General features: G+C 35.3%; 1 protein-coding gene across 1 annotated transcript in view; it reads right to left on the bottom strand.

The window, feature by feature from the left end:
* Positions 1 to 15,097, bottom strand: part of CCDC171 (coiled-coil domain containing 171) — a 285,435-nt gene that overhangs the window by 157,919 nt on the left and 112,419 nt on the right. The window contains exons 16-17 of the mRNA XM_077765058.1: positions 13,590 to 13,778; positions 1,076 to 1,580 (exon numbers count right to left, since the gene is read on the bottom strand). Of these exons, the coding sequence (XP_077621184.1) occupies positions 1,076 to 1,580; positions 13,590 to 13,778 (694 nt within the window). The remainder of the gene's footprint in view (positions 1 to 1,075; positions 1,581 to 13,589; positions 13,779 to 15,097) is intronic.

Raw genomic sequence — 15,097 nt, 5'->3', positions numbered from 1 at the left:
AAGTGATATCAAAGAAAAAGAGAAGAAAATGTTTCTTTAGTTTTACTTACACTTCATAGCTTGATTTTTTTTTATTTAAAAATTTTTTAATGTTTACTTTTTAGAGCGAGAGACAAAGACAGAGCATGAGTGAGGGAGGGGCAGAAAGAGAGGGAGCCACAGAATCCGAAGCAGGCTCCAGGTTCTGAGCTAGTAGCACAGAGCCCGACGCAGGGCCCAAACTCACGAACCACAAGTTCGTGGCCTGAGCCGAAGGTGGACACTTAACCAACTAAGCCGCCCAGGTCTTCCCTTAATAGCTTGATTTTTAAAGGTTAAAAATTGAAATCACTATTTCCTCAGAATACTCAAGCTTTTAAAAAAAAGTTAACTGGAAAATTTACATTTGTCTCATTTCCCCTCAATTCCTCAATAGATTTTTAACTCTGATCATTTTATTCTGACTTATAGAAAGCAAAAATAAATTATACCATTAATTTTAAATAAGACAGAGTCTCTGGATTGACTTAACTCAAAAATCACTATATAAACTCTCCACTTTACTGTTAAAAGAGCATTCAAATATAATAAAGCTGAATATATACACATGGGGCGCCTGGGTGGCTTAGTCGGTTAAGCGTCCGACTTTCACTTAGGTCATGATTTCGCGGTTCGTGGGTTTGAGCCCCGCGTCGGGCTCTGTGCTGACTGCCAGCTCAGAGCCTGGAGCCTGTTTCAGTCTGTGACTCCCTCTCTCTCTTACCCTCCCCTGTTCACGCTGTCTCTCTCTCTCTCTGCTAGAAATAAATAAAACATTAAAAAAAATAAATATATACACATAATAAAACTAGACAAAGTTGAAATTATATTTGCCACTTTCTTTAAATTTTAATGTTTATAACAAAAAAATCAAAACCTAATTTATACATAAATATACATTTACCGATACCCACACACATATCTACATACACATGAGACTATGTTACATGATTTGACATATTAAGTGATTTTTTAAGTTTTTACATAATGGCTAAGCCTGGTCACATTATATGTCCTTACACTCAACTTAGATTTTAAGAAGCTTAAATTATCTTACTTGGAAATTTATGCTTGTCTTTGGGCTCTCCCGTACACACTAACATGCCTATGCCTTCTTTGAAGCTTTCCATCCAGGTAAAAAGAGAGGCACACGATTGGCCCAAAATCTTAAGCCTATTTGCTGCCAGAATTACAATCACACCTTTCCGGAAAACACGTATCAGTCCTCTGAATGGCTTTTTCTTCAGCTTCGCTTCCTCTTGCTTCTTTTCCTCTACAGTTGACAAAGCCTGGGCCAGAGTTCTAACTTCCAGTTTAAACAACTCAAAGGTGTTGACTTGCTCCTGAAGAAAATCTCTCTGCGTAGATAAGGCACATGACCGGCTGTAGAGAGGATATAAGGCACCAGCCATCAGCGCACAGGCTGCCAGCAATGATGTTTGTTCCCTCCGAGTCTGTGATAAGGCAGTTTTGAAGCGTGAATTTTCGAGAACCAACTGTTCATGTGACTTCTCAATACGGTTCAACTTTTCCATATTTTTTTCAGCAATTTCTTGAAATTTCTAAAATAGAAGTCAAATAAAATATTTTAAACAACTAGGTATTGGGGCACCTGGGCGGCTCAGTCAGTTGAGCATCCGACTTCAGCTCCGGTTATGACCTCACGGTTTGTGGGTTCGAGCCCCGCATCAGGCTCTGTGCTGACAGCTAGCTCACAGCCTGGAGCCTGTTTCAGATTCTGTGTCTCCCTCTCTCTCTGACCTTCCCCTGCTCAAGCTGTCTCTCTCAGAAATAAATAAAAAACCTTAAAAAGAAACAAACAACTAGGCATTTTATTACTTTCTCTTTATAGAAAGAAAACAAACTTTTGCTGACAACTAATTCTTCAAAAACCTGTGTTCTAAATATCCAAAAATATGTATGACAGTGCAACAGCTTAGATCTAAATGTGCATGTTGATTAAAAAAAATTTTTTTTTAACATTTATTTATGTTTGAGAGAAAGACAGAGTATGAACAGGGGAGGGGCCGGTTTTCATTTCCAGCTACCTGGCAAAAGTAGTGGCGATGTACAAAAGCAATTTTTTAAGATCCTTGTGTCACTCTATGGCCCCCAAATTTTGATCATTTGTAGTGATTATATATTCAGAAGTGCTGATTAATACGAATTACTACCACTATGGGTGATTTCAGGAGACTCAGACGCCAGTCACAGATTGCTAAAACAGTAAACATAAGACTATGAATATATGTGAAATCTGCTTATAAATAAAAATAAGCAAACTCTAAAGACTATTTACTTGTCTAATAACCATCTGCTGTCCTCAGCCATTCTTGGTTTAAGTAATTATAATCGAGATACCAAGTATCGATGGCTATTTTTTTAAAAAATCAACCGGACCAATATTCAACTAAATAATTAGAATTAGCAGGGTGAATTAAAGATTTTAAAATAATGAAATTAAACATTTAAATTTTTAGAGCTCTTACTAACAAATATTAAGTTAACCACATAAAGACCTCATTAACATTGATGTGAGTTTTGTTCATTTCTTAACAGTTACATTTCTGCATCCGTACTGTCTCCACTCAAATCCAGAACCACAGATCTGACTGGCCAGGGCACATCTCCACTTAGCTACCTCACAGCCATCTCAGATTAAAGTATCCAGTCCAGTACTATTGAGCTGCCTCCTAAATGTGTTCATAATAGTCCTCTTTATATCAATAAATGGCACCAACATCCACTGAATTGTTCAAATCAAAACCTTACAGCTGGTCTTCATTCCTCCTTTCACTTTAACCGCTACGTTCCCAAATCAAAGCCATTAGCAAGCACCATTGGGTTTACCTACAAAATACACCCTGATCCATCTCCACTGCTACTCATCCTAGCTCCAGCTATTCACCACCAGCCATTCATGCCCACTTCCATGCCACTGTCAGATTATGTCAGTCCGATCCTATTGTTTAACAGCTTTGTCTTTACTGAACCAAGGTTCTCTCCTCAAGTCACAACACTCCCACATGCCTTCAGCTGTAAAGGCTTCACCTTCTCCCACAATCCTCGACTTGATGAAAAAGGAGACAACGGTCTGCTCCTTTCCTATCCAGACAAGAAACTCACCACTCTTCACAATTTAACCATGCTCCCTAGCACTCCCAGGTCCTTTCCCTTCCAACTCCCCTAACGCCATTCAAATCCTAACAATCTTCAGAGCCCATTTCAGGATCTATCTATTCCATGACACCTTTTACTCTAATTCTTACTCATACTGACCTTGACCTTCTCTGAACTTAATTATACCACTCACACATTTAATCCCTATACTGCTACTTACTTATTTCATGTGTGTATATGTGTTCTCCTTCAAACACAAGAGAATGCTAATTCCTAGAGGCCAGAAGTATTCACTGTAGTAATACTCTATATACAGTGCTCTATACCCTGTAGGTATTTACTAAATATTGAACAAATTAAATAATCCTTTATAAGACGTTCCTTGGTGCTTATGACAGCTTTTTGCCTGTAAAAGGTACTGAATAAATACCCAATGAATAAAAAGCTTTATAAATGTAAGGAGAAGAAAATTATAATCTGAAAAAGATATCATTTCTAAATATAATTTGGAACTTATCGACACGTCAGGATTCTGTTTTAAAATTAATTCTGATATTCCACAAGGACCTTCAAAGGTACTGCATTATTTAGTGTGAATTATTCTTGAAGAACAAAGCTTATTTGATGGTAACACTGGAAACAGCAATAAGAGGAATTTTTCCCTTAAAAAAATCTTATGTTCTTTACCCAAGGAGATTGAAGGCCAATATTTTTAAAGCAAACATAAGGAATATCACCTTCAAATGGGACAAAAGCATTCCTAGTACTGAAATACCCTGCTCCTTAGTGTGTTTAATTTCAAAAATAATATTTGCAAATTCCTCCAAAACAACACTCTTATCTTGAAGAATAAAAAAAAACTTACAAATATAGTATGGGTATCTTTTACACAGATTTCTTTGGCATATCAAATATACTATATAATTTCACTAGTTTTCCTCTACTGTCTAATAAATTCAAAGTGCATCCAAAATGCAGGGAAAGGATACCTCCTTTGCCTAGTGAATCACATACCTACTTCCTGAAACACACAGGCTCCATGGGATGCCTTACAGTGTTCCATGAACTTTGAGACACTGGGCCAGAAATTAGACACTTCCCTAGGGAAAAAAATTCTTTTTTTTTTTTTAATCACTTTTGCTTCCTGAGTTCTTATTCTTTATGTTGGAAAAAGACAAAATGCACACTGGACATTCAATGACACATAGACATCAAAGGACTTCATTAAAAATGTCTTATTTTTATAGGCTTCATACCTTGTCTTTTTAGGCAATGGTAATATTGTAAAACAGAATAAATTCACCTGCTTATCCTGTGATGTAAATTCTTCTCTGTCAAAAAGAAAGCACATTTTGGGAAGAAAATGCAAGTCCCATACGTTGCTGGTGGAGATGTTAAAATGATGCATCAGCTTTTGAAAATAGCTTGGCAGCTCCTCAAAACATTAAATATGGAGTTACCATATGACCTAGAAAGTCCATTGTCCTTTATAGATAGATACATAGATACATGATAGATAGATAGATAGAGACTCAAATCCCATAATGATTATTTACTTAACTTAAAAACACAATCTTCATTTGGTAAATTCAGCATGGCAAAAATATTATGTGCCAAAATGGTACATGCCTATGTTACTCTTGTATCTAAAGCAGTACAAACTACAAAACGCCCTTTGGATAAGCCAAACCCTCAAAGGAACAGAGTTCTCCTTATCATTAGACTGAGAATAAACGTGTCAACATGGGCAAGACGGTTCATTTGTATTGTTAGAAGATACTACCTCAGACTGTTGGTGAGTCAGCACTACCCCTTAGTTTCAATCTGCCTCAGGTCTTCCTTCTGGGTTTTCAGACCCCAGAAACAGTGCCCAGGCTGGCCCCAGTCTTCTCTTTAAATGCTTCAAACTGTGACCACCTCCTCTTCTAAGTTTATAGTATTCTCTTGGGAATTAATTACACACAGTTGTTGTGATAAACCTTATATTCTTTAATTTCTCATGTGTTTATATGATGACTTCCCAATTAAATTGGACAGTTTTTGAAGAAAGAACTAAGTATTATAGCTCTTTGTTAGTACCAGAGCATAAAACACAGTGCCATATATATCTGGTGCATACCATGTAAAGTATATTTTTATTAATATTAAATACATGATATAAAAGTTGTCTTGATACTCTTACCTATAACAGCAATTCTGCAATATAATATACAAAAAACTCAGTCTCTCAGAAAAAAATAAGTCTGAGAGAAATAAGAGATAAGGGAACTAGTATCTGTGGATGGCTGACAGGGTGTCACTGGTTAGGTTTTTCATATATTATCATGTTTGATCATTAATTAATCAAGACTCACTTGGAAATGCGAGTTCAAGAAACACGAAATCGATCAGCCACTGGACCTATTTTCAGGTTTTACTTGATATATAAAACAGCATATATTTCTAAAAGAAACAGTGCTGTAGTATAATGCAAAAAGGACAGGAAAATAAGCATGGTGACAATATATTATAACAGCACAGGGCCACCTGGGTGGCTCAGTTGGCTGAGCATCTGACTTCGACTCAGGTCATGATCTCATTATTCATGAGTTTGGGTCCCATGTCAGGCTCTCTAATGTCAGCGCAGAGCCCACTTCAGATAGATCCTCTGTCTCCCTCTCTCTCTGTCCCTGCCCCCCATCTCTCAAAAATAAATAAATGTTAAAAAAAAAAAGAGAGATCAAAAATTGAAAACCACCACCACCACCACCAACAACAACAACAACACACTTTGCAGTTTCTGAATGCCAAGCAAGAGGCTGAGGAGTTTACATCTGTTACCTCCATTCTAATCCCAACTCTAGAACTTCCTCGCTACACAAATAAGCGGCTTCAGTTCTCTGAACCTTAGTTTCTTCATTTGCAGAACAGAAAGGATTCTATCCCATGTGGTGGTTGTAAGGCTCAAGTCAGAGGAGGCACACAAAGTGGGAAAAAATGTTGAAAACTCTATTGAGCATTTGGCAAATTCAGTTAATGGCCTTATTAAGAAAAACAGTTTCTAAAGCAATTATTTAAGAAGCAGTCAGATACTTCTGACTGCTAATGAAATTACTGGAAAGATTTCATTAGAGGTGCCCCCTTCACACCAACTCAGATTCCATCAATGCCCAGTGTGCCCAGGACTATGTTGAACTACTTCCCTGTGAGCCATTCCAGGCAGGCATGTATAGCCTAACACCTCCAATAATATTAACAAGCTGAGCTCTGAATATTTTTGGAATTCAATTAAAAAGAAAACAAGTTTCAACATGTAATAACACTAATCCAGGTTTCTCACCAAAGGTACTCTTAATTTTGTGATATAGGAGGATTTTACTGAAATGTCAAAGAAACCTAAAGTGTTTACAATAAATATTATATCAAGGTTAACGATACTTAACTGATGGGGAAAAAATCTTTACTTCTACTAAGGAAGCTCCATCGTTGCTTATGCCAGTAATTCCATCGTTTTCAGAAAAAAAAGCTATAAGAACAGAAATACTAAGATTACAAAAGCAAACTTGGTAAGAGCATGTAGCATGGCTCTCTGCCCAGATGCTTGAGTACGCACACATGCCTGAGATCTATTTACATGATGGCTCCAAAGTATCTAACTTTAAGAGTTCCCCCACCATGTGGCTAGCACATTTCACCTAATGCTCAAAACATGCTGAGATACTAGAACCAAGGGTCCTGTCCTACAAAAGTATCCTTTATGGAATAGTATTTGTACTAATTGTTTTAAAGCTTACACAGTCGAAAGTCTTGTAAATAACTCTACTGCGTTTTTTCAGATGAAAGCAATTCGAGTCCAAAAACTGTTTTTTACTTAACCACCTGTCTTTTACTAACCGTTTCTTTACAAGAACCAAACAGCACACACAGGGTGCTATAGATAAGTCATGTGCTTTCAGCGGATGGTCTCTTGTAATGGCCATGTTCATCTAACACCAAACATTCTCTACGACCTACAACCCTACACAACTGCAGATTGTTCTTCTTTATGTTATCAACATAATTTTTGAAAATTCATTAAGTAATATAAAATGAAAAAAATGTAATTTGCATTGCAGCTTTGGAGGGGAAAGCAGAAATGCAGAAGTAATCCTAACAAAATTTCCTAAAATAAAATGTATACATCCTATAATATGCATTATAATAATAATTTACCCAATATAAACCCAAATGAATTGCTGCTGTGTATTCAATTATAGTTTATAAAAATTTAAGTATGTGTATAAATAATATAAAGAATATGACAATTTATAGTATTAATATACTTTTAAGAAAATGATACTTTCAGTTTGCCTACCTATGGATCAAAGCCTAGGGTGTTCAACAACCTTCAGAAAAAAGTTTTCAGTGAGAGCTTTGCTTTTTCCTTTTTTTAAAGATTTTATTTTCAAATTATCTATGTACCTAACATGGGGCTCAAACTCACAACCCCGAGATCAAGAGTCACATGCTCTACCAGCTAAGTTAGCCAGGCACCCCAAGAGCTTCACTTTAAAAATTAGCATTTGTGGTAACTGATTCCCTTAGTTAGGAAAATGAATTGCTATGCCTTCCTGTACTTTTAGAATTTAAAAAGTGAGTTCATAACACTGATAGTCTGAAATCAGGAAGGGTGATATCTCTGGTTTGCTCTTTTTTCTCAGGATTGCTTTGGCTTTGGGGGTCTTTTGTGCTTCCATACAAACTTTACGAAGGTTTCTTCCATTTCTGTGAAGAATGCCTTTGTTATTTTGATGGGGAATGCATTGAATCTGTAGATGGCTTTTGAGTGGTACAGCCATTTTAACAATAGCAAATCTTCCAATCGATGAACACAGGGTGCCTTTCCATTTGTTTGTGTCTTTGATTTCTTTCAGCAAAGTCTTACAATTTTCACCATACAGATCTTTCACTTTCTTGGTAAAACTTATTCCCAAGTATTTTATTGTTTTCGATGCTATTGTGAATGGGATAGTTTTCTTTATTTCTTTTTCCATTGTTTCATGATTTCTATAAGCTGATTTTGCTAACCTGCTACTTTACTGTAATCACTGATTAATCCCAACAGGTTTTTTTGTTGGTTTTTTAAAATTTTCTACATATAAGAGCCTATCATCAGCAAGCCATAGTAATAAAAACAGTATGATATTGGCACAAAAAGAGACACATAGACCAGAACAGAGAGCCCAGAATTTAATTTCAGCATATACTGTCAAATAATATTCATGACAAGAGAACCAAGAACGCCCAATGGGTAAAAGATACTCTCATCAAATGGTGCTGGGGAATTTAGAGGAACACATGCAGAATAATAAAATCAGACCCCTAACTCACATCACTTACAAAAATTAACTTAAAATGGATCAAAGAGTTAAAAATAACACCTGATACCAAAAAACTCCTAGAAGATAGGAAAGAAGCTCGTTGATACTTAGCAATGATTGTTTTGTACCTGAAGCACAAACAACAAAAGCAAAAATCAACAAACAGGACTACATCAAACTCAAAAGCTTCTGCACAGCAAAAGAAACTAACAAATTGAAAAGGCAGCCTACAAAATGGGGGAAAAAAATTGTAAACCATGTATCAGATAAGGGGTTAATAGCCAAAGTATATAAAGAACTAACACAAGTTAATAATTAATAAACACTCCCATTTTTTAAACGGGCAGAAGAACTAAAGAGAAATCTTTCCAAAGAGGACATCAAAATAGTCAAAAAGCATACGAGCAGATGCTCAACATCACTAAATCATCAGGGAAATGCAAATAAAAACCGCACTGAGATATCACCTCATACTCGCTGGAATGGCTATCATCAAGAAGACAAGAGACAGCAGGTGCTGGCGAGAATGTGGGAATGTAAATTAGTCCAACCACTATGGAAAACAATATGGAGGTCACTCAAAAACTTGAAAATACACTTACCATACAGTCCAGCAACTCCATTTCTGGGCATATACTCAAAGGAAACGAAAACAGGAATTTGATGAGATATACACACCCCCATGTTTACTGCAACATTATTGACAATAGCCACAATATAAAAGCAACCAAATGCCCATTAATGGATGAATGGATAGAAGAAGATGTTATATATGCACAATAAAATATTATTTAGCCATGAGAAAGGAGGATATCCAATCATTTGCAAGATCACAGATGGACCTTGAGCACATTATGCTAAATGGGATAAGCCAGGCAAAGAGAAGTACTATATGGTATCACTTATACATGGAATCTTAAAAGACAAAACATCCTAAAAATGAAAAATAAAAAAAAAAGAAAAGAAAATGGTGGTTACCAGGGGATGGAGGAGTACAGTAGAAGTGTTGTTTAAGGGCATAAACTTGTAATGAGTACTAAAATAGCCATAGAGATTAAATGTACAGTTTGTTGAACAGCAATAATAATAATAATGTTGTACTGAAATTATGTAATGTGATAAATATCACTACAATGGCAACTATATTACATATATAAATGTATCAAGGTAACACAATATACACCTTAAATTTATAGAATGTTACCTGTTAAATTTATCCAATAAAAAACTGATAGGAAATAACAAAAGTTGGAAGAATCATACTCCCTAATTTCAAGACTTACTGAAAAGCTACAAAAGTCAACTTAATATAGTATTAAAAATGAATAGGCACATAAATAAATGGAATAGTCGATAAAGTATAGAAATAGATTTACACACATAGAGGAAATTCACTTTGACAGAGTACAAAAGTAATTCAATAGAGAAAGGATAATCTTTCAACAAATAGTCCTGGACTCACTGAATATCCATATGAAAAATTGGACATCAACCCATACCTCATATCTTTATAAAAATTAACTGAGAATGAATCATAGACCTATTTGTAAAACCTAAAACTACAAAACCTATAGAAGAAAACATAGGAGGAAACCTTGATGACCTTACACTAAGCAAAAAGTTCTGAGATACAACACTAAAGGCATAATCCATAAAAGAAAAACTTGATAAGGTAGACTTTATAAAAATTTAAAACATTTGCTCTGCAAAAAAGATCTTTATGTAAATGGGAGAAAATATCTGCAAATCTCTTATCTGACAAAAGGTTTCTATTCAGAATACAGAAACTCTCAAAATTCAGTGACAAGAAAACAAGCAACCCAGTTAAAAAATGGGCAAAAAAAAGGGGGGACACCTGGGTGGCTCAGTTGGTTAAGTGTTCAACTCTTGATTTTGGCTCAGGTCATGCTCTCATGGTTCATGTGATTGAGCCCCGCATTGGGCTCTGTGCTGACAGCTCAGAGTCTGCTTGGGATTCTCTCTCTCCCTCTCTCTCCCTGCCTTTTCCCTGCTTGCACTCTCTCTCTCTCTCTCTCTCTCTCTCAAAATAAACTTAAAAAAGAGTGGGCAAAAGATGTGAACAGATAATTCACCAATGAATACACACAGATGGCAAATAAGCATATGAAAAAAAATACTCAACATTATTATTCATTAGGGAAAACATATCAAAACCACAATCACTACACACCTACTAGAATATCTTTAAAAAGGCAAAAAAAAATTGTGAAACAACATGCTGGCACAGATACAGAGCAGTTAGAACTCCCTTACATTGCTAATGGGAACTCAAAATGGTACAGCCACTTGGGAAAACAATTTCATAGTTTCTTACCATAAAATCATTTATATAACATATAAATATGTGCTTACCAAATAACCAGAAACCATACTCCTCCAAGTATTTACCCAAGAGAAATGAAAATTTATGATCACACAACAACCTATCCGTGAATATTTAAAGCCTCTTTAATCATAATTGCTAGAAAACAAAAACAACCCAAATGCCCATCAGCAAGTATAAACAAACAGTGGTACATCCACCCAGTGGAATATTACTCAGTAGTAAAAAGGAATGAACTACTGACACATGCAACAACATGAATAATTCCCAAACATATTTTGCCAAGTGAATAAAAAGACCCAAAAGGCTACATACTGGATGATTCCATTTATATGACATTCTGGAAAAGGCAAAACTGTGGGAATACACAACAAATCTGTGGTTCTTATATATGGTCAGTTTTTTCACAAAGGGATCAAGCCTTGTCAATGAGGAAAGTAAAGTCATGAGCAATGGTGTGGGAATACAATAAATATAAGGAGGAAATGAACCTCAGCCTCTACCTAACATTATATACAAAAATTAATTCGAGATGGATCACAAACCTAATCATAAAAGCTAAAACTTTAAAACTTCCAGAAGAAACACTAGGAGATTATCTTATTACCTTGGGGATTATAGAAGCATTGCTTGCCACAAAAAAATAAATAAATAAATAAATACTCAAAAGAGAAAAAGATTTGTAAGGTTGGACTTCATCAAAATGTTAAAACTTGGGATCATCAAAAGATACATCAAAACATGAAAAGGTAAGTGAGATACTGGAAGGTAATATCTGTGATACATATATATAACAAAGGATTTATATCCAGAATATCTAAAGAACTCTTACAAGTCAATAATAAAAACACAAAGAATCCCAATTTTTTAATGGGCAAACATTCAAAGAGACCCCTCACAAAACAAGATATATGAATGGCCAATAAGAACATGAAAAGTGCTGAACATAATTAATCACCAAGAAAACATGAATTAAAACCACAATGAAATACCTTTTTAAAACTACTAGGATGGCTAAAATTTAAAAGGCTAACAATACCAAATATTGCAGAGGATGTAGAAAAATGGAAACTCTCATATATTGGTCATGGAGATATAAAATGATACAGCCGTTTTGGAAAAAATGTTGATAGGCATTTTTATAAACATACACCTACACCATGACCTAGCAATTTCACTCTTAACCAAGAGAAATGAAAACATATGTCAACAAAATACTTATACAATAATATTTGTTGCAATTTTATTTGCAGCAGCCCCTACTGGAAACAACCCAAATATCCGTCCACTCACAATCTGTCAAATTGTGGTGTAATCATAGAATACTACTTGACCATAAAAAAAACAAAGAATGAATTACCAACAAACACAAAAACATGGATGACTGTCAAAAAAATATTTTGAGTGAAATAAGTCAACCACCAAACACTACATACTGAATGATTCCATTGAGAGGAAACTCAAGGGCATGTGAAAGTAATCTACAATGATAGGATCAGAACAATGGTAGTCCATGGAGTGGAAACTGAAAGAGGGCACAAAAGAACTTTCTGGGGTAATAAAATATTTTAAGTTTTTGTTTATTTGTTTTCAATTTATTTAGAGAAAGAGCGCATGCAGGGAGGGGCACAGAGAGGGGGAGAGATCAAATCCCAAGTAGGTTCTGCCTGTCAGCAGGGAGCCCAAGGCGGGGCTCCATCTCACAAATCATGAGATCATGACCTGAGCCAAAAGCAAGTCAGAGGCTCAACCAACTGAGCCACTCAGGCACCTCGAAATGCAGATCATATCACATGGCACCCTGCAACACTGAACAAATGGCTACTTTTAGAGAGTGTATAATTCACTCAAATTCACAGGAGAAGGCATAAGTTCACACAGGGCCCTTTTGTTTGGGATAGCAGAATGGTCTTATTTTAAGTAATCTGAAACTATTTATTGACAAATAAAAATAATATTTTTAATTAAACTTGCCAATATAAGTAGTATGAACCAATATAAGTATGGACCAAATAAAGAGGCTAAACACTGAATCGGGTTCCTAAGTATCTTATCTTGGGAACACATGAACTATTATTAAAGTCAATACCAAAAAAAGAAAAGTATACACTATCATCATTATGTTATTCCTGATTGGGCAGGGATGACAGTTAACAATATAAATTATGATGAGAATAATTTATATAGGGAGAAATATGGCTATGTTAACTACCCATAACCTCTGTTCTCAATCGAATCCAACATAGAAGACATATTTCATCCAAGAGTCAATGGTTTTGCTGTAGGGTCTACAACTATAACTCTAGTTCTCATACAATATTAGGAATTTCAACCCCAAAGGAAAATGATGGTTCATACAGGAACCCCCACAAAAGAACTAAACCGGGCAGAAGGTTTATCTAGACTAAAACTGACAACATTTTACTGAATCTCTTAACCTTTTATTTAAAAAATAGATAAAGGAAATACAGTGTTATTGTTTAGTTGATCAGTGCGTCCTACAATCCTTTAACCAGAAACCTACTTCCCAACTTCAGTATAAGACAATCCATGATATGTATGCAGACACACATACACATGTGTGCATACACATCCATTTGTGAGTATGTGCATGTGTTTGAGTGATCATATGTCTGTGTGCCTAACAAGTTCTCTGTGCTTTTCAAAGAGTTCTAAACGGATTTGGCATTGGTCCTAGAAGAAAACACCTGAAATAATAAAAGATTGGAGCACCCCATTTTTTAAAGCTCTCTGCAGAAGAAGCTCACCTGTGCCCTCATCTGCACCTCCGAGAGGAGCTCCGAGTACTGCAATTCCAGTTCCTTCTTTTGTTTGTGCCAGCAGCTCTCTTGGGCTTTGATCTGCTCTGCCACTTTGTTGAAAGTATCTTCCTGGGTCTGCTGAAGCTCCCTCATTGTATCAGACTTGTTTTTACAGATATACTCCAGATGACTTATCTAAATGGGAAATGCAATAGACAATACAATAGGCTCACAAAACATTTCTTTGCATCATCTCCCCCAAAACCAGCTACAATTTTCACCTATGATTTACTAAGCTCACATAAAAATTTTAAGTTAAAGTGAAAACCAAAAAATTAAGAAACAGAGATCAGTAGGGCAAATTATCATATTTTAGGAGAAAATGGTATCATTTTATGTACATATGCTGAGATAACAAATCATTTTTCTCTAATAAAGTTACTCTAAAATCAACTTTACTGAGAAAATTACAAAGACTATTCTTATTTCTAGAACCAAAGTTCTTCAATGGAAAACAAAGTATTTCAATGAGATTTACAAACCTACAAACATTTTACGTATAATAAAACAGAATGGCCCAACCATTTTTTTATTTCACGTTCAAAACACTGGAAAGAAAATCATCGAACGTGTATGACAATTAATGATGTTTTTAAACTATGAAAAACTATTAAAACATAATACCATCTCAGAGGGTTCAAACATGTACTCATTTTAATTATCAGTAATTTTCAAACCCATTATACACACATTCACAATCATGAACAGCATCTGTGCTTCTCACAATTTATTCCCTCATTTCCTCAATCCTACTTCTCAGTGCCCATGGTTGTATTTGCCAATCGAACCAAGGTAAAATGCCCTCACTCTAAAATTAGGCCAAGATGCCATTTCATTAGTTCAACAGATTAGAATTAAAAACAAAAACACTTAGGTAACAGTTTTTCTCTTCACTTTCCTTAAGAGTAAATGCCATTTCAACTAAGATCTGGAAACCAGACCACATAATATAGTTCTGACCAGTTCAACAGACCCAAGATAAGAACTGATATCTTTAATGGTATAACATGTTGGTCTGCTAAGCCACTTTAATTTTCCATCACCAAAAGAGGGCTTTTTAAAAATTTTCTGAAAGACTGAATTCCTGGGCTCGGGAATGGTAAAGCGATCCTAAGAGTCTACTGTTTTTTCCTACCATGTATACTTCTTGCATTCTACAGCACAGAAAGGGTTTTGTAATACACAGCTTATTATAATTCAAGCAATATCATAAACATTATTTTCAATGTTTAAGTGCTTTTAAAGTAATACTTCATTATTTCCTGAACAAAAATTTTAAGATCATGTTTTTGAATAACTGTATCTTGTTTCTATTTTATGCTAACATAAAGAGTTGGTTTATTCATGTAAATGACTAAGTTCTTTGAATTGCTTCATCAGTAAGATTAATTTATTTTCTTTTAATTAGGTCCCTGTGGCTAATACTGGCTAGTAGTATTAGCATGTCCTGCACA

Source organism: Crocuta crocuta, unplaced genomic scaffold, assembly GCF_008692635.1.
Source record: "Crocuta crocuta isolate KB4526 unplaced genomic scaffold, BGI_CrCroc_1.0 scaffold687, whole genome shotgun sequence".
NCBI lineage: Eukaryota > Metazoa > Chordata > Mammalia > Carnivora > Hyaenidae > Crocuta > Crocuta crocuta.
Note: the sequence above shows the minus strand (reverse complement) of the source record. Positions and strands in the feature narration are given on the sequence as shown.